Here is a 20,891-nt window from a genome sequence, read left to right on the forward strand (position 1 = left end):
ATTGATTTAATGTCCATCGTGAAGGCCTGGATGTCTTCCTTGGTAGACAGCTGTACAGAGCCCTCGGGTGAAGCTTGAGGCAAGGATTTGGATGTCTCTGGTTTCTTTCCCCTCTCCGCCGGGAGCAACACAGTGGAAATATATGCGCTCTTGGGGGTTTTGAGATGTTTCGACATGGTAGCCGAATCCCACTGTGTTCTGCAGGGTCCCCACTGAGACGTATCTCTGGGATAGGAGGCGTCTACCCCTGCTTGCCCCTATATTATTAGGCTCTTGAACTCCGGATCTGGGGTATATAAGTGGTCGCCAGAAAACTTTGCCGCCCCAGCGGCCTGTTATCTTCAAGATGGGGGAAGATGATCAACTGAAGCCTGATGTCAGTCCAGCGGTCTCCCAGCCGCTCCTGGCTGGGGCAGAGAGAGCGAAGGGGGGGGCAGAGCCCCTCTGGTGTCCCAGGGCTATGATATCTGGATTAGTGGGACCGGGGAGTTTGGCTGATACTATTGTGGGACCAAGCCCAGGGTTAATTGTGTGGAGGAGCCGTATTCCCGCCAGGACCAGGGCCCACAGTGCAGGAGGGAGCGGCTCTCCCACCCCCACTTAGCTTGATGTCGATTAGTGTACCACCTCCTCCTCGAGTGGGCTGTCAGGCCTGTGTTTTGCTGACTGTCTTTGTTCACCGCTCCAACAGAATAATGAGGAGAGAGCGTAGAGATGGTGTTATGCTCTCTGGGTTCCCCGGTCCGTACCACGCGGGGCAGGCATCCCCCCTTATTGGAATGTCTATATCCTCATCATCTGGCATTCAGGACTGTCTTTCATTACTTCCCTGTAGCGCTTACCACTGATGTCCACTGTGATGTGTCATGAGGATTCTGTTTAGGTCGGCTGTCGGGTGAAGATGACTGCCCCCACCCAGAGGGACCAGCCGCCCAGCGCGACACAAGGCTCCCGGATTGCACAGGTTGAGGCCTCCCCTACAGAATATCTCGCCCTGGGGCTCGGACCCGCACCGCGGCCCAGCATGGGGGAGGGGCAGGTCACCTTCTTTTTCTGTCGGGCAATGCTCCGGTACCTCCGTAGATGTTGTGGGTCTAAGGGCGCGGCTTCGGCTTGCATACTCTGATTGGGCAAAGATGCTCACATGCTTTGTGGTTTTATACTGCTCCAGTCACTTGCTTCATGACAGAGAAAGCCTCCTCTCCTCATCATCGTTATGTCTGTCCGCCATCTTGGTGTTCGGATGCCACCGGGACGCTATTTTCAACCGCAGGTTTCAGGCGTGAGGATTGCGAGTTGGCTGCTCACATTAGAGCTGCTGATGCTCGAGATTCTGCGGTCGCTGCAGCTGGTTTCACAGACATGCTTGGTCTATGGGAACTGCATATAATCCCTCAGGCAGCAGGCTCCCCACAGAGACCATTAAAAGAGCTGCCACATTGGTGGCGCTGCTGGCCACGCCCAACACAATTTAATATATTGCAGGTCTTAAATTACTGAAAGTACAGTGGCGTTAAATACATTTTTCAGGTTTGCATTATCTTGCATTCTGGGACTTGTAGTTTACCATTCACTATGTCAAAATTAAAGCCACAATATTCTTTTGTCTCAACATGTTGCTATAAGGATGGACATGTTCATCAACTCTCCTCCCGCCCATCTACCTCATCTTCCTGCCAGTCCCACCCTTTTGGATGCACCCGAAGTTCAACCAGTTCCTGTTTTCTACTTCCACCGCTGCTGTAACGCATATTGTAGTATCTCGTGCAAAGCCTTACCTAGATGCTTGGGGAAAACATCACCTCCAGTTCTCGAACAGACAGAAGGAGCTGATCTCAGAGCTGCTTTTCTGTTACGGGGGCCTCGTTTGCTGCATGCACACGCGGATGTGCATCCTTAGCCCCGCCCAAAAGTGTCTCGTTTCGAAGCACATACAGTTTTCGTCAAGAAAAGACGGCGGGGGCGGGGGCGGTGGTTGATTCTTTTAGCATGCATTAGCGAGATCTGCAAGTCACCAACGGCAGCATGCAACGTGGAAACGACTTTGCTGGCGTACTGCGGCTGCTGCGATCGGTGTACCCGCAAGTCTGCACATTAATACAGTTCATGCCCACCTTCCCAGTTGTGCACGGCAGCGCCACGATACAACGCAGTGACGACGGCGAGCACTATCGGACCTTCGTCTCCCAACTTTTGGTATGCATACCCGGGGAAGCCTGGCCTCCGCCACACAGCGCCAAAATCCAGCAGGTAATGAAGTTGCTGTGTCCATCGCTTTTGCTCCTCCCTGCACAGAATGGGACCGAGGTGTTTTTCTGCCTACAATTCTAGGAGCCTTATTCTGGCATCGTCACAAGTATTTACGAAAGGCATTGCTGCTCTAATCTGTAATTTCCCTTCGAGTCTTCTTTTTCTTCTTAATTATCAGATCAGCATCATGTCCGGGCATAACCTCCACCAACGTGTCGCAGGTCCTTGGGGGGGCGGAGACGACGGGGATGGGCGGGGGGTGGAGTGAGGAGTCCTTTAAGTCTTCGTTTGCATGTGGAGATTGCAGCCCCAACAAAACCAACACAAGTGTAGAAAAAAAAAAGAAAATGCCATAAACCGTAAATTCGGTTAATTCTGTGAGTGGCATACATGCCAACATTTGACATTGCCTGGGAGTGAGTTTTTGACAATTGAATTGGTCCTTTGAATTGTATTGGGTTTAGGTATTTTAGGAGGGAGAAGGCAAGCAATCACACAATTTTTGTCTGAAAAATAGGGAGACTCGTGTCTTTATGGAGGGTTAGCATTTATGAAGAGGATAATGTTAAGGAAATAAGTGGAGTGAAAGCCGTGAGCGAGGTGACACGGATGTTTGTATCAAAGTCCGCTTTATTCTGGTGCTGACCATGTTGGGACAGGTAAGAACATATAGGACATCTAGGCCATTCACATGTGTTGTGCTGTGATCCTCCCACGTGTATTTCCCTTTTAAGATGGGCCATGGCCCAAGCTAATAAAAGGAGCCCCTGCAGGCACGCGCAGTAGACCACCCTGAAGACTCCAATATGAAATGACCTGAGTCTGTCTCATTTCAGCCCTGCAGGCCCACACCGAGTGAGCACGGGCCTGCAGGCCACGTTGCCATGGGGCCCTCTTGCCAGCAAGGTGGCCAGGGTCTGCATGTGCTGGGCAAGGTCCGCCCTGCACCATCCAACAGCGGGTGTCCCCTGGCATCCCCCTCAGGCACTGGGCCTACGTGGTGTTGGTGTCATATAGCGCTCACAGGGGGCCGGCTTGATGCCAATGGTCGACCCCCAACAAACGGGTGAATACATTGGTGCCGACTGCCCAGTCTGATGGCTGGCTCCCAACGGACACCCAGGGTTGCCAGAGAAGGAAACTCATATACAGCCCAAATGGAGTTAGGAAACAGCCCACAAGTAGCCCAACCACAAACTTCTGCATGGCCCTTAATTTTCTGTTCAAAATAGATTTTCATTATAACATTTTGCCCATTTTATACACATATTTTACCATTAACAAGTTAATCAATGCACTTGGGGGTATAGCGGGAACTTAGTATTAAAATTCAGATTGCCCATCTGAGTTTTAACAACATGAACATTATCTTACTGTCATGATCTCTGCTTCCAAAAGGTCAGTGTTTTCCCAACTCCCTTGGAAGCAGATCCATAACCCAGGTTCCGAGTGCCAACCAGTCCCAATTGGGACCTTTTGGACCCAGTCCTGGCGCCAGTGGCACCAGGCTCATAAATATGCCCAGTCCCAGCGCTGGAAGCGCCTGGCTCATAATGCTTGGGTGGACTTACCTGCAGCAGACCATGCTGCTTACTTGCCTGCCAGTTGAGCCTCTGATCCTCTTCTGTTTGGAACTACTTTTCCTGTTGGGTGGGGCTGGAGCCACTCCCTAGATTCAGAACACTGGAACTCTTCTGGAAGGCAGGAACTCTTTTCTTACCAGGAACTCTTTTCTTACTTAGGCGTGGCTGTGGAAGGAGACACCGAAGCACTACAGGAGGCTATTTAAACCACACCCGGTGGATGAATCTTGCTTTGCGTTATTCTGCACCCTCTGCAGCAGAACGCTCATCGTGTCTTCTGCATCCGGTCCTGGGCCTAAGGAAAAAGGCTTACCATCCTGAATCCAGTCTTCAGCAACACCTATAAAGACAAGAAAGAACAGGTTAGCATTCCGGCATCTGAAAGGCAAAGGCTTACCTAATCTTTGTGCGCTCCGGAGGTCTTGACACTGCAATCCGGCATCTGAAAGACAAAAGCTTACCAACTCTTCGCACGCTCCGTAGGCCGTCGGCGCTGCATCCCGCATCTGAAAGACAAAACAAGGTGCGTTTAAAGACATTGGGGAACTTTAATACTCACGTGCCATTACTCCTTTCCACATCTAACCCAGTGGGTATCCCGGCACCCTGCAGCCGCTCCGAACTTGTACCTGCAAAATAAAAAGACAGTTAGAGCTCATCGTGAAGCTGGCAACAAGCGCTTACTTACGTGCTTCCAGGCGCTTCTATCCATCACACGGGCTCCATCTTCAACTCACTTCAGCCCGTCATCCGCCATCGCCGGGACCCTGCAAAACAAGAGACATCATTATTAAAGACTTTAAAGACATTTGAGTTACTCGAAACTTACTGTTCGTGCAGTAAACGACGGACAGCAGTCCTCTGAAGTCAAGAGGCCTGCGCTACCTATCCAGTGAAGAAACTGGTTACAGCACCCTGCCCCGAGGCAGATGGAGAGCTCGGCATTCACTTACCTAAGGTGAGAGCGTTCTCCTGTGGGGGTCTACAGGAGAGGAGAAGGGGAAAGAGATAGGGACACCCCCAATAACCCCAGTTCATTAACCCCGTATTTTCTATCTGCAGACATCTTACTCTGCACGTCAGGCATACAGGGCACAGAGGTCCAGCCCAAAGAGCCAACCGGGTGCTGCACATCACCTTTGAAGATACGGTAGTCGCCCAGTCAAGACCGGCGCCTCTGCGAGAATCAGGTGAGCGTTACACTTACCCTTTTCACATAAAAGGGTCACTGAATATGAACTAGCCTTCGTGATCGATATTGCTTTCATTTCCGCCTTCTGGGCAGCTGTTGGAGGGGAAAAAAGGTAGAAACTACAAAAAGTAGCAAAACAGCCAAAATTAAGATGTAATTGAGAAAAAGAGAGACTGGCACGGGAGGACCTCCAGTCAGGATTGCTCTGTACTCTAGGCTACCAGACACTCTTCACCTACCAACAAGATGTATGTTGGGAGGTGAAACATTCCACACATTAGAACTATGGGTTAGATACAAGTTACTGTGCGCTATTCTCCATTATTCAAGATTACTAGGTATTGGCAACGAAAATCTCAAAACAATGAACCCACCCACAAGGTTCATAAAGCCATAGCTCTCAACTCACATGCTTTTGGCAGGTGTCACCTGCCTTGTAAAGAGTGGACTCGCCCGCCAAGCCTCCTGCAGGCCCATTCATTTCAATGGGCCTCTCACCCGCCAAAAACAAAATTCGGTGTTTTCACCCGCTTTTGCGACTCAAATGGTTGAGAGCTATGTAAAGCAAGAAATTGACAAAATTGAAGTTAAGAGATAATATTCACACTCAATAAGACATGTTCATTTAGTGAGTCCTTTTTCAACAATTATAAGTTCAAATGTCGAAGAAAAAATGTCTGATCTCCATGTATACGTTCTTTGATCCAAATAAGTGTGTTTAATCTGTATTTTCCAAAGAACAAAAAACAGCCGATACGTGTTTCGACAAACTTGGTCGTTCTCAAGGCCCAAACTGGAGATAGTTCTTTACAAAGTCTTAGTACGTAATTTATAAATTGTGATGGGTGTAGTTTGCGCGTCAATTGAATTTATTTTCAACAAATATTGTTCAATCGTCCTGGTCAAACGGTCCGTATATTGTGAAACAATACTATTTACCGGGGTCGAATCCCTTTACTAATCTCTGCCACCGATGGCGTGCTTTTCAGAGGACCCGATCCCATGCTCGTCGAGATACTCTAGTTGAGTTGAGGAGTGCTGAGTGCCAGTGTCTCCGTGCTTATGGGGGGTGAACAGCAGGGCCCCCAGAGAGGGCGATAGGTTGCCCTGCCGAATAGTAGCCCACTTGGGGAGAGAGAGGACCATGCAAGAAGGTGTGAAATCTGAGCAGCTAAGTAGTATTTGTTGAGATCTGGGACCCCTAAACCTGCACAGTGGGAGCCCCCCAGCAACACTTTCCTGGGATTCTAGCCCGTTTCCCCTGCCAGACAAACCCCAAAATCTTATGTTGCAACTGGTCCAGATGCTTTTTAGGGACTTCCACTGGCATCACTGTCCATATGCATAGTAATCAGGGGAGTAGGTTCAACTTTACTGCTGTTATGCGGCCTAGCAATGAGAGCTCATGTGTAGCCCATCTGGTCAGGTCTTTCTCCAATATTCTAAAGAGCGGTGAGAAGTTAACTCCAAACAGGTCTTTGGGGGAGGCTGTGAGTCGCACTGCCAAGTAATCCATCACCTTTGGCTCCCACCTAATAGGAATGAAGGGGCGCATGCAGTCAGCTCCTCACTAGAGAAACCTACCCCTGACGTAACAGATTTGCAGTAGTTAATATCGAAGCTGGCTACGTTACCGAAGATCCTTAACTCTTCCAGAGCTTGCGGGACAGAGGCCTGGATGTCAGTAAGAGTGAGCAGTACATAATCGGCATAGAGTGTAGTTAATATCCAAGCCGGCTACGTTACCAAAGATCCTTAACTCTTCAGAGCTTGTGGGACGAAGGCCTGGATGTCAGTAAGAGTGAGCAGTACATCATCGCCATAGAGGGCATGGGTATGAATCTCGTGTTTTCCACACCATGTGCACCACTGTCCCTTGAAATCTTCCTTTCGTTTGGAACAGTGCCAAGTATATAATGCATCGTGCTGTCTTTTCATCTATTTCCGTGGCCACAAATGTTCGGGACGCGCTCATGGCGTATGGTATTAATGAGCAAACGTAGCAGCTGTCTTCTGTTGTCTGCTTACCAATGCGGGTCATGTGTTGATACCATATGTTGTTTGAGACATGTGCTGAATCTTGTATATAATTATCAATACCTTTATTATCTGAGTATGTGCTGCGTTTAACTCTATTTTGTTTGTGTATAGTTTTACTAATATCACCTGACTTGACACCTGTTGCAGCTGGGGATGGGGGTGTATTAGGTTTGGGTACAGCAATAATATTTATAGCACAGCCGTACTGCCATACAGAGGCAGCCAAGAACCCGGTGATCATCAAAATCCCTATTATTTTTATTACATATGCTAATTTCACCGGCATTTTGCTCTTACCTTTGCTGCGGTCCGGCAGCGTATTCTTGCGACGTTAAAGTTGCCCGCCTGAAAATTCTCAATATGCTTATTATTAAATATTAGTTGTTGTTAGTTAAGCTCTCCCTATCAGATAGTCATTCAGTGCCCAGGCGAAGAGTTGTTCCCACGCCAATCTAAGCGACCTATCTCTTAGGGCAGGCGGGTATGGGTGGAGGTGGGGCATTGAATGTTCTATGGCCAAGAGGAATGCTGTGTAGTACACACGTACCCTTCTCTTTTTCAGATACGTTGCCCTTTTTATTTCATATACAAATTGGTGTGACAATTCTTCTGGGTAGTAATCGTCTGGGGGTACCATCTACTCCTGGGCAATGAATTTGTTAGTTATCTATTTTCTTAACAGTACAATAATACGCAGTTCCTGCATGTGCGAGAGAAAAAAAGAGAAAGCATTCACGTGTTTACATGTGTCTTTGTGCAATATAATGTCCTTTAGTACAGTTATTACTCGTAGTTGGGGTAGGGGTCAATGGGCAGGGGTTTTTGTTCAATTGGCTGAAGTAGATTTACTCTTGGAGCGTGTGACCATGGGGTGGGCAGTATGGGGATCACCCTTTTCTTCTTCAGTTATTATCTCTGGGCAATTTGGGAAGTGACAGGGTATGGGGACACTTGGGTCGTTGGCTGTGATAGAACTCTCTTCTACCGTTGGCGATGTTGTTGTTCTTCCAACAGACCTGTCGGTGGCGCTGGGGCGGGTCTGAGGTCTGTAGATCTTTACATCGTGTAGGTGATTCCAGGCGCGCTTGTGCTGTAGCTTTACTGCTCTTGTTGATACCTCTTCTACTAGATGTGGGCCAGTAAACCGGGGGTCGCTGCACTTTCTATTGAAGTTGCGAAGCAATACGTGGTCACCTTTAGTAACTTTACACAGTCTTTCTTTGTCCAATTCTTTATCCGCTTCTTCTTGTTGACTGCTGTTAGACCCGCCCCGTGTGCGCTCGAGCTGTTGAGACACAAACTTCACACTAGTAATCAAAGAAGACACATATTGGTACATTTCATCTCCAAAGACATCGGCAGTACTTTCATTGTCAGTAAATGCTCTCGATGTTGGCGTTAGGGGAAGGCGCATCTGACGTCCGGTAACCACCTCGTGTGGGGTGAGGTGGTGGTCGGACCCTGGTCTATTCCTTAGTTCGAATAGGGCTAATGGAAGACAGTATAACCAATTCTTATTAGTTGCTTGCTTTATCTTTGCTATAGCCTCCTTTAATAGGCCATTCAGGCGTTCACATACACCGTTAGCCTGTGGGTGGTATGCACATGCAAATTTATGTTTTATGTTCAACAAGGATGTAATATGCTGGAACATTTCGTTTGCAAAATGTGGGCCATTGTCTGATCTTAAAACCTCGCACACTCCCCATCTTGGGAAGACCTCCCTCACTAGGAATCTAGCTGCTCTAAATGCATCTGGGTGTGAACAGGGCCCTGCTTCAATCCACCTAGAGAATGGGCATACTACTACGATCATATACCTATTTCCTTGACATATATTGATCATATCGACATAATCAATATGGAGATGCCGGAAAGGTCCCTCTGGCCGGGGTATAGTACCTCTTACCACCTTTAGAGTATGGCCGGCCGTAAACATGTGAGACAATTACTGATAAACTTAGACACATGCGAATTTAGCTCGGGGCAGAACCAGTCTTCCCTAATTCGTGCTGCTATTACTTCTTTGCCTGTGTGGGCTGGATGATGTAGTTTGCTTAGGGCAGTATCCAAAAGTGCCAATGGTATTACAACTTTTCCAATGCCGCCTTGGCGCCATAGTGCGTCAGTTGGTGACATTATGCATCCTCTTTTTACCCATATTTCTTTTTCGGCCATTGGTGCGGCCGCTTGTAGCTCCATAATCTGCGTGGCTGGGAGGTGGGAATACCCTTCTCTTATCAACATCTCCTTAGCTATTCCCCTTCCTCTCCCTCTCTGTGACTCTGGGGGGTTCCATTTCTCTCCAAAGTATGCAGCATACTTCGCATGTGCGTCTGCTGCTGCATTCCCCTTTGAGACGTGATCTTCACCATTGGTGTGTGCTGTGCATTTTACTAAAGCTAATTCTTGGGGGTCGTTTATTACTTCAATTAGTTCAGCCAATAACAGAGCATGTTGCACTGGAGTGCCATCAGCTCTTCTAAATCCTCTCCTCCATTTTGACAGCCCTGAGTGGACAGTAGATGTAACATATGCGCTGTCAGAGTATATGGTTACTCGTTTGTGAAGGCTTTTCTTTAACGCCAAGATCAGTGCAACCAATTCGGCTGCTTGAGCGGAGTAATGCTGTGGTAATTGTACACATTTTATTGCCACACACACCGGTACTTCCATCATTTTTACCACTGCTGCCCCAGTTCTCCTAATACCGTCCCCTTGGTCGATAGTTGATGACCCATCAATAGATAAGAGCTCACCACCCTCCAGTGCGTTTTCTTCCACCTTCCTGCTACATGAGTATATTTCAGTTACCTCCGTAAAGTCATGGGCATAGTCTCCCTCCTCAATTACTTCTGCTATGAACCTTGCAGGGTTGACCGTGCTACATCTAACTATTGATAGTTCAGCTCTCGATAAAATGATCTCATAACCAGATGCTCTCTGCGTGGTTAGGGTGGACTTAGGTTTATTCAATATCGCAAATAGTGCATGTTCCACAAACAAGGTAGTTGGGCATCCCATGGTTATTGTTGATGCCTTTTCCACTGCGAAGGGAAGTGACCCAACATTACAGGATCTAAGTGGCCGCTGTAAAATGCTACTGGTTTGTAGCCCATGCTTGTTCTTTGAGCCAACACTGCTTTCATTACTGCTGAGTCGCAGTGTGAGAATATAAAAAATCTTCTCTCATAATCTGGGGATGCAAGCACTGGAGCAGTAGATATCGCATCTTTTAATTCACCAAAAGCCTCTTTCATCTCCATTGTCCACCCCAGCTTTTTCTCCCCTTTATTAGCTTCCCTCAACGCCTCAAGCAGGGGTCCTATGTACGAGCTGTAATCAAACACCCATGCCCTACAATAGTTGCACAGCCCCAGAAACTGCTGCAGTTCCCTCACAGTTTGTGGTAGTGGAGTGTTCGAAATTGCTTGTGCTCTTTGTGGTGCAATCTTTCTTCCATATTGGGATATAAATTGACCAATGTAAAGTACCTGTTCTTGACAGTACTGTATCTTTTCCATGTCTACCTTGTATCCCTTTTCAGCCAATATTATCAACATCTTTAAAGAGTCCTCTCTGCATGTTCTCTCGTTCGTGCTGCATATTATTATGTCATCCACATACTGCAACACCGTGCTTTCCACTTCAATATTACCCAAATCCATCTGTATCACTCTATTGAAAATTGAGGGTGATTCGCAATACCCTTGTGGCAATCTAGTGTGTTTCCACTTTTGTGTTTCTGTAAGTGAAGCTCGTCAGATCTTGTGAGTCAGGGTGCAATGGTATTGAGAAAAAAGCATTTTTAAGGTCGATCACTGTAAATCGTGATGCCTCTGCTGGAATGCCACACAATATTGTGGCCGGGTTTGCTGCTACGGGATATTCTGCTTCTACTATGTTGTTCAAGGGCCTGAGGTCCTGTATGAAGCGCCAAGACCCCCCTTTAGCCTTGCGCACTGGGTACACAGCCGTGTTGCAAGGTGATTCCGAGGGGACCAATATGCCATTATTTACAAGGGCCGTTATGGTTTCATAGATACCCTCATCTGCCTCTTTTGATAGTGGGTATTGTTTAACTCTGGGAAGTATTGCACCTTTTTTCAACTTTATTCTTACTCCCCCTATACTTTTTATACATCCCATGTCATAGGGGCCGGTGGTCCACAATGATTTGGGTACTTTTTACATATCCTCTTCAAAGAAGGGGACTGGGGTGCATGCGGGTGCCTCAAGTGCCATTGCAATTTTCTGTGCTACTTGTTTGTACGCCACCCTTAACCATATTTCCACACTCATCATAAACACCATTTCATCTTCTTCCTTTTCATCTGAGAACAGCTCCTCATCTGACACCTGGGTGAGCCTACATCCTTCTGCTAATGCTATCACTGCCCTCCATGCTCTTCCTTCTTTGTCTTGGGCATGTACAGCAATGTAGTCAGCTGTTGCAATAATACTCTCAATGTCCATTAAGAACACCTTCCCTTCTGGTTCATTAGCAGGTGTTTCTGGTCTGAATAGATAGGTTGCTGGCCTCCTCCATATTTTCCCTTCTATCCCTGGCATCCATGCAATCGCCATGTCAGTTCCATACTGGAATAGTTCGCCATCTATTGGCTCCGCCCTAATCGCGGTCTGTCCGCAATATGCCTGCATAATTTGTCGCGCTGTGAGCATGTTAATCCCTGGAGTAGAGCAAATTATGCAGTCCTCAGTAAAGGAGATCGTCATATTCAACCTGTTCATTATGTCTCTCCCCAATATATTCACTGGTGAGGCACTATAATATAAAAGTGGAACTGACAAATCATTATCTCCGATTGATAAGGGAATGTTATCAGTAAAGGGAACCAACCCTCTAGCCCCAGAGAATCCTTGGGTGTTCATGGCTTCGCCTGACATCTTAAACTTACCTTCCCTTATGCAAGACCGGGTTGCCCCGGTGTCAACAAGGAATGATAACTTTTTGTCACCTATCGTTACCTCTATGCGTGGCTCCTCCGCACTATTAGGTGTTACTGACAGGATGGGACACACCAAGGACGTCTGTGGGCTGTCCTATTGGGGGTACAATGATTGGCCATTCCCTGTGTAAGGGTTGTGTCCCAAGACCGTCACCCTACCCAGTTGTGTTTGTTGTGCTTGGGACTGCTGTGTCATCGCTACCTGTTGTGGCAGGGAACACGCCTGTGGCTGTTGTGGTTGTTGTTCATTTCCCTGTTGCAACGCCTGCTGTTGCTGTATGCCCTGCTGTTCCTGTGAGGGTCTTTGTTGTCCCTGTTCACTCCATGATGGTATACCAGGTCTAACTCTACACGTGCGGGACATGTGTCCTAATAGTCCACAACTCCAACACACCGGTGGTTCCCTACTTTGCCATGGAAAGCTCCCTGTGTTGTCCTGGTATACTGGTTGCCCTGTGGGGTAGGGGTTTCTAAATCCTCCCACCTGTTGTTGGGCGTTATATCCGTATCCTCTCCCTCTCATAAATCCTCCTCTCCCCCTGTTATAATTATAATAACCAGCTCCAGTCATCGTTTGTCCACCTCCCATGCTAGTCATGTATGGTTGTATTTGCGGCGCCTGTTGTGTTACAGTCTGCGAGGGTGGTATTTGTGCACAATCTTGTGCAGCCACTACTTGTGCGGGGCTTTGGGTCATTGTTGTGGGCGTAGTTATTAGTGCCCCTTCCATCGTATACTTGGTAAGTTTTTTCTGTACTAGTTTAGCCTCTTCTGTTTTCCTGTCCTCTTCTTTTTGTTTCATTTTACCTTGCCATGTTCTGCAATGATGTACTATAGTAAGTTGTATTTCTGGCCATGGTTTTGCTTCCATTCCCACTACTTTCTTTAGTTGTTTCTGAACTCCTTCTGGGAGCCCTTGTACTAGTATATGATAAAATATTGCTGGTGTTTTATCCCATTGTTCCCTCGTTTCCATACGCCACTTTTCTTGAATCTCCTGGATATAATCAACAGGATCTTCATTTTCACGCATTTTACGAGAGGTAATTGCACCTATGTCTGATGTGTCTGGGTACTGTACCCTCAGTGCCTGCCATAGTGCATGTCTGCAGTTTGCGAATGGTGCCCCATCGTGCGATGTGTTTGTTATTGTTACCCCGTGGAATCCCGCTCTCTTCCAAATGTCATCCGCTCTATCCCCTAATATTGATATTAACAGGCCCTTTACGTCTCCTACCGCTAGTTTCTGTCCTGCGGTGTGTTTTTCCATTTCATATATCCATTTACCCGCACCTCCACTTAATGATGGGAGCCTGCATTTTATATTTTCTTTATCAGTATGCTTCCAAGGGACGTACTGTGGTCTAACCCCTCCTCTCTCTAAAAGTGGCATCAAGTTATGTCTTGTTTCACCCAGTGTGTTCCACAATACCAAGTCCTCACACCCTTCCTCCTCCTCCCTTTCTTTTACATCTTCAATTTCGGCCGTATTTCCCCTGGTCTCAACTTTTTCTTCTACATTTTTTCCTGCGTTTAATGTGGGCATGTTTATTCGACTTTCTTGTCTGCGACTGGGGAGGTTTCTAAGCCAATATGCATAGGGTGTCAATTCTTCTGTGAATGGCGCGAGTTTTACTTTGCGCAACGAGCGTGAGGTGGTTGAGCATGTAGGGTGCAATTGGTGAGGGTGTGATGGTGATGGAGGTGGTGTTGTTTCATGTGTTTGCCTTTCCACTACTCTTCGCTCTCCCTCCTCACTTCTTCCCAGTTCATCCATTCTCCTACTTATCCATGGTGAATCTACGTTGGTTCGGGTGATGTATAGTTTATCTAAACTTTCCCTTCCACTGCTGCTCCCTTCTTTCCCCACTCCTTCTTCTCCCCCACTGCAAAAGTCAGACATAGACGGTAACCCCCACTCTGTTTTTTTCCCCTTTATCGTCACTGTCTCTAGATCTATCAGGTCCAGTTCTCTTGTTTCTCCTCTATCAACCACTCCCCTTTGCGCTGATGTTGTTGCTACTTCTGTATTTCTATATACATTCCCCCATTCTCCACTCTCCCTACTCCTATCTTCTCTTTCTCCTTCATCTCTCTCCTCCATCTCCCTACTATTTTCCTCCCTTTTCCTTTTTAACTCCTCCATTACTTCATTTCTCATCTTTTCTAATATTCTTTCATCCTCCTTTTTTCTTTCCCATTTCATTCTTTCTCTTTCTACTATACTCTCTATCACTTTTCCTTCTTCGTATTTCTTACTAGTTTCTGATAATACTCTCCTCCTCCATATTGCCATTTCTTTTTCTTTTTCTTCCTCTTCCTTTTTCTTTTCTCGCAGTACTACTCTTGATACCCTTTCTGCTGCTGCTTTTACCCTTTCAGCTTCTCTTTTTCTCCTCCCTTCGTTCCCGTATTCTCTCCAATTCCTCCATACCTTCTTTTCTTTTCCTCGCTCTCTTTCTCCTCCCTTTCAAGCTCCTTAATCAATTCATTCCTCTCATCCCTTAATGTTGCTAGTCGTTCCTCCAAAATCTCTTCCTGTTGTCGCAACAGCTCTTCTCCCCTCATTTCACTATCTCTGGCATTATCCTCGTCTGTTTTCTTTACTACCTCCTTCTCTTCTCCTGTTAACGAACCCCGTAGTTTTAATAATATCTGCGCAGCTACCCACTCATCATTTCCTATTTCCACAGTCTGGTTTACTCCAGTTCCCCCTTCCCCCGCTATCATCTTCTTCTGAGCCACATATGGTGGAGGTCTGTATGCCGGGTTCGAGTATCCCTCAGCCGCCCTTAACTGTCCTCTTTCTATTTCTCCTAGTTCTCTTAAAGGGTACAACCCCCTACCTCTGTTTTTTCCCCCTTTGCTTTAGGTATTTCGTTGCTCTGTTCCTTTTTTATCTCATCTGTTTTATTATTCTCTCCTCCTCCCTCTCTTCTGTTCCCCGTGTTCTTTGGGTCTTCACTCCCCTTTTCCCCGTTCTTTCCTTTCTCCTTAATCTCTTTTCCTTCCGGTATTTCCCCCATGGTGAACATTCCATTTGATCCTGGTCTGGACCCCTGGAACATCCTCCATAAGTTAAACACCTCCACATGGTTTGCCAACTTCTTCCCTTTATATGTATTGTGCAGATGGTTTAGTAATGAATGTTGGACATATCTATCGAAGCTACCGTTAGGCGGCCATGGTGTTAGCATCTTGTTATCCGTCCCCTGGGTCCATTCTATGCTATATTTAATCAGTTTCTCCCTATGGGGTGGCAGTGTTGTGCAGATGTGTTGTAGTGGGGTAGTGAGTGTGTTCCCCCACCCTCCCGATCCTGCCCCATATGACATAGTAGCGCTCCACTTGTTACCCTTCCCCTATCTGGTATCATTTATCTCACTAGCAGATTGCAATATACAGCCTTATATTTCTTACCTGGCCCCGTAGGTTTGGGGACTTACGATAGTCAGTTTAAGAAAAATTACAGAAACTACGGTATGTTACATTTATATGTTTCCTTCTGTCTCCCCTACGGTCCCCTGCGGCCGTGACCGTGGCCGGCATTCTCCGTGCGCGGCCACGTTCCCCCTGTTCACCTTTCCCCAATTCACTTATTTCTGTTTATTCCCGTTTCCACTTCCTTACCACAATTCTCTCCCCCACCAACCTCACTATGGAATACGCCTTGTGCTCGGGATATCCTATGAAAACCCTACTGGTGACGTCACTGATTTCTTCGAGCTACTGATGAGTTCTTCATATATTCTTTATATTCAAAATACACTTCTAATCTACCCCCGTTAACCAGACAGCTGTCTTCCTGTCACTCCTGGAACAAGGTAATCAAATCAATCATATAATCGGACTGCGCACGCTGCGTCGCCTCGCGTGTGATACGCCCCTCAACAGGAGGGCTTAACCAGCCAACTATCTTCCGTATTAGGCAACTAACTAGCTACCGCCTACAGGGAAACGTCATCTACCTATCGAGTTTCTTGCTCGAACAATAGGGATCCTCATCTCATTGATCAATAAATGCCAAATCGTAGGAAACCACGCACACCCACACCCTTACACGTAGTCGCGACCTAGGCCAATCAGTGTCTACGAGCGGCCGCACGTGATGTTTTCGTGCTCCGCCCCCCTCCCTTCGCATAACGTAGCCGTCTGCTCTCGCACTTTTCCGGCTACCATTCACTCCATTTCCAACACCAAATTCTCAACCCTTCGCCTCACACCTATGTAACACCTCCCGCCTCCCTTATTTAACTCCTCCTCCCTCCCTTACAATTTCACATTTCTTGTTGTGCGTGGCATGCTCACCAAGTTCTCTTGATGCGGGGCCGCTTGACTGCGTGCACCCCTCCAAGCGGCTCGCCACCTCCCCTCGTCTGGACCACGTCTGGACACTCGCCAACCGCGGGCGGGATACTTCTCAACTGGCTCCCGAGGGCCAATATCCGGATTGCGCTGTCCGGTCTTCTCGCAGCTCCGCGATGGTCCTGTAGTCCTCATAAGGGGGCAACGGCAGAGGGGGCCGCGCCGCCGGGCCTCCTCGCAACCGGAGTCCCTGGAAAAAGTAAAAAATAAAAAGGCGGATCTTAAACAGATCTCAGCAGTGCCTCCAACTTGTCGGGGGGGAAATTCTGCCTGGGTCGGCCGGGCCGTCCGCAGACCTCAAGGCAGGGAGGCCCCAACTCCTCCCGTGTATCCCAAACGAGATAGAGTATGCAACACACACAAGAAGCAAGGTGACTTCTGCTGTTTATTAAACAGAAACGGCAGGGATGGGTCAAGGAGCGTACGCGTCCGTCCTGACACACACACAATCGTGGGCTCGCAGGCCCTTTTTACCTTAGCATGACGCGCTACTTGCGTCATCTTACAAAGTTTAGCAAAAAAACCTATTTCCACTCTGGATTGGTTGATCGAGTGGTAGGGTTAGTATAGCATACGTATAGAGAACAATATTAGTGGGTAAAGTGGGTCAGGTGATATATCTGGGTTGTCCCTACAATTAGATACATGAGAATTGTTACATGAAGACTACTAATGATTGGTCAAGCTAATGGCGTCAGTGATAAGAGCCCCATGTTCTGATTGGTGCGTTCGCGAGCCTCCCAGTCTGGGACCATCGCTGTTCCCAGCTCGCGGTGCACCTGTTATTTGCAACAATGTTTCACTATGAGTACGTGTAGACAATGCGAAGACTTATTCATGAGCTGGAAGGCCGACTACTCCCACTGTCGCAGATGCACATTGAGCCTTTCAAGTGTATCTGCCTGTGTCTCGGACTGAGGGATCCAGACGCCTTCTTTCTTCTGGGCTTGGCATCCTGTCAGGTTCGGCTTGGTCACGTGAGGTGGGACCGTGTTTGAGGCAGACTTTTCACCATTAATATTGTTTTTCCATTGTGCGCTTAGTTTAATTTTACAGGTGTGACCTTAACGTTGGTGTGCGGCATGCGAGGTTGCAACATCGTGCCTTTGATGGTCTGCTTTCGGAATGTGGGTTTGCAACATTACGACCTTGGCTGTCTGCTCTCGTCGGGCTCCTTCTCGTCGGGCTCCTTCTGCAGGATCAGCAACTCGACTCTTGTTCTTTTCACGTTCATGGAAGCTCTTGCTTGCGGCCTACTTAGGCCTGGTGTATAGGTAGAACCATTTGGTGCACAACGCTTTAGGTTATAGTAACATATTGTCTTATGACCAGGATCATGTCTTCGTTATATTTCTCATTATTGAAAAGCGTAGCAAGCTCTTTAGGTGAGTTTGTGGTGCGTCTTGTGTTTCTGCATTTAAATAGCCAATATGAAAAATAATAAAGATGCACGTCCGTGAGTATGTCTGTCGCCTACGTCATAGCACTGAGTATATTCTTCGTGTAGATTGGTGCGGGAGTGTCCAGCGTGTATATTTGCACAGGTGCGCTGATCGTTGATTAGGTCGTCATGGCATCTCTAACGATGTGTTGGCTTTAATCTAGTTGATCCGTGCCGCAGGTGTCAGCATGGGCAGGTCGTGCTGTCGGGCAGGCAGATGGACACATCCGTATGTTCCTGTACCAGGGTATTTGGTCGTCTGGTAGATGGGCAAACTCTTCTCGTGGCGGGTGCCTGGGCCGTGATCCTTTAGGCCAGGCGCGAGAGGACAGGGACGGGAGTCTGTTTTTCCATTCTCCCACTTCAGGTGAGTCCCTGGTTAACCCTAAGGGAAGTAGAGGGAGAGGCATAGTTGGCCATGATCATTGACCTGAATAGGGGGCCAAACCGGAAGGCCTCCAGGGTCGATTCTGTTGGGGAGGAGCTAGCGTCTTGGCTACTGCCTTCCTGCTGCAACCCGCCCGCCCCAAAGCGCAGGCGCTAAATGAAAATAGTTAGTATTTAAATATAAGGTGCAAAAAACTTAGTTGACTGAATTTGTAAAAATGTTACATTGTATTTAGTTTTCTCAGAGCACTGTAAAGAGCTCTGTGCCAAAAGAAATGCAGTCTGTGTTAAAAATAGACTACAGGTAATGCCGTAGGGTTCGGTAAGGCTGCCAGAGCGTACAAGGGGCTGAGCAGCTGTTCCCTGTCCATCAAAACACCCAGGCAGGCTGGGGCTCATATACACAATGCAACAGTATGGGAAAACAGGTTTTTAAGCAGAATTACTGGACTAGATTAAATATAAGAGTATTGAGTGAAGTGTTGAGAGTATGGCGGGAAGATGTGTTTATATATAAATGTTTATAATATAGCAAATGATGACAAACGGGAGCTGCAATGTATTCCTGCATAGGCAGTAGTTTGCCAAGTAGTTTGTAACCTGGCCATGCAAGAAGGAAGACCGCAGCGTCCCTTTTTAAGGAAGAAGAACAGTTTTGGATGAGTTTTGCCAGTTGTGATGCTGGAAATGCATCTGAGGGACAGGGCCTCTGAATCCTTGTCCTTTTTCTGTTTTTACCGTGTGTTCTGTCATGTTTTCTGCCCAGGAGTCCATGAGGGACTCCTGGCAGTGCAGCTCTCTTTTGGTTTGGTGAACAGACCCATGGGATACCCTTATGGCACCCATGGGTAGGGGTACAACCCTGTGCCCCTAGTGTATGTTTTTGGGCACCTGTGGGTGGCCCACGGAGCAGGGTATGGGCTGGTGGCAGCTCCATGCTGAACTTGACAGGTGCTCTGCGTATCCTCCATTTTGGGATACCCAGGCCCTGCCATTGGGATCAGTTGATTCCTGATAGAAACAAGATGGCCCCTGTGGCCTCTTGCTTTCTATTACCTGTTGTCTTGTTTTTCCCAAAGTCCTGGGAAGCCCTGACTCTGTCCCTTCCCCCTGACTGGCTGTTGGGTGGAAGTTCCATCTATGGTGTTGTTGTGAAGGCCCAGCTAGACTGACTGGAGCCTTCCCAGTGACTGTATGTTGTGGGTACCTCCTGTGGGTGGGACCTGGGTGAATGGAGTGTGTGACCAATATACACTCCTTGTTGTGGTTGTCTGGTTTCTGGCATAGGAGACAAAGACTGAGACAGCCCTGCCCGAACTGGCCTGAATGCAGTGTGTAGTGTTGAATGGCTGGGTACTTGTCCCAATCCACATTCCTTGTTGTGAGTGTCTGAAAGGGAGGAGTGTGGCCTGAATGCACTGTGTGCCTGATTGGCTGACTGACTGCATGAATGCCCTTCTGTGTGATTGGCTGCTGTGTGTGTGCCAGCAGTGTGGATGAGAGACAGAATAGTATATCTGGGGACCTCTCACCAGAAGCGTTCAGAAGCTGAGTCTCCACTCAAGAGTAACTGGATTTGCTGACCCTCGACGCCCAGCTGGAAGAGGAAGACTTGCTGTTGCTTTTACTTCGACCAGTCCGAAGGCTGTGTGTTCGTCGAGGACTGACCCGAGAGAGGACCTGGCTAGGCGCCCTCTTCCCGTGCTCCGAGGGACCATCGAGCACCGCTGAATCTTCGCCGAAGCGCCCTGGAAGTCAGACCCTCGAAAGGCTGCCGACCCGAAACGGGACCGCCGAGGAGATCGAAGTGAAGCATCCGGACCTCGACGCTGTCGAAGTCCATTGCCGTCGACCAGGGTTCGCAGGTCTGTGTAACCGCTGGAGGCCCGTCGAAGTTGTGTTGCCCAGCCGTGGGAACCACTTGACGCCGTGCCGCCGACGACCGGAGCCGTCTGCTCCTTTGCCTAAGAACATTCAATCGAAGGACTCCCTCGACCGCATCGTCGACCGCTTATCCTGCCGGAGAAAGTCGAGGACGACCAACGCGCCGAGGAGAAACCTGCCGGTGGGTTTCCCGCCACCCAACGACCTCAAAAGACTCGGACGACCCGACGCCCTTGCTGGGCTCCCGTCTCTACAATCTTTGCGGTCCAGAACTATTGTCATCGAGGTGCCCCGCACACCTTCGCCTTGCAGGACGCCGACGCCCCGACGCCGACGAGCACCGCTCGGGCGGAGCTGCCGCCTCTTCGACATCGTTCTACCTCGTTTGTCGACGGACGTTCGACGCCCCGTGCCTCCCGCTTGAAAGGGAAGGCATTCAAGAAGGGCCGTCGATTCCCCGTCGCCGAACCCCGAGGTCTTCGACGTTTCTCGACGCCTCTCGACGATCCGTGACTCCTGCTTTAAAGGGGGTCATTCAAGAAGGATCTGTCGACGCCTCCTCGAAGAACTCGACTCCACCAGGTACATTGGGGGGGTAAAAACATTGTAGGAGAGAAAAAGACTATTGAACAATATATGGACTGGGCTTGTGTCATATCCCTTTATTTTACAGGTTGCCCTGGTGTCCAGTAGCGAGGGCCCGTATTCTGCCTATTGTTTCAACCCTCTGTTATCTCTCCTCTCTCTATTGCTGGTTTCCTTCTTATTGATCTGTGTGC

General features: G+C 48.2%; 1 protein-coding gene across 1 annotated transcript in view; it reads left to right on the forward strand.

Annotated features, from left to right (window-relative positions):
* The first annotated feature begins 1,535 nt into the window (after positions 1 to 1,535).
* The window catches only part of TERT (telomerase reverse transcriptase), a 679,541-nt gene continuing 660,185 nt past the window's right edge, over positions 1,536 to 20,891 (forward strand). Inside the window, exon 1 of the mRNA XM_069613652.1 lies at positions 1,536 to 2,250. Within this exon, the coding sequence (XP_069469753.1) occupies positions 2,026 to 2,250 (225 nt within the window). The 5' untranslated portion in view covers positions 1,536 to 2,025. The remainder of the gene's footprint in view (positions 2,251 to 20,891) is intronic.

This window comes from Ambystoma mexicanum, chromosome 5p, assembly GCF_040938575.1.
Source record: "Ambystoma mexicanum isolate Mex_15411 chromosome 5p, UKY_AmexF1_1, whole genome shotgun sequence".
Lineage (NCBI taxonomy): Eukaryota > Metazoa > Chordata > Amphibia > Caudata > Ambystomatidae > Ambystoma > Ambystoma mexicanum.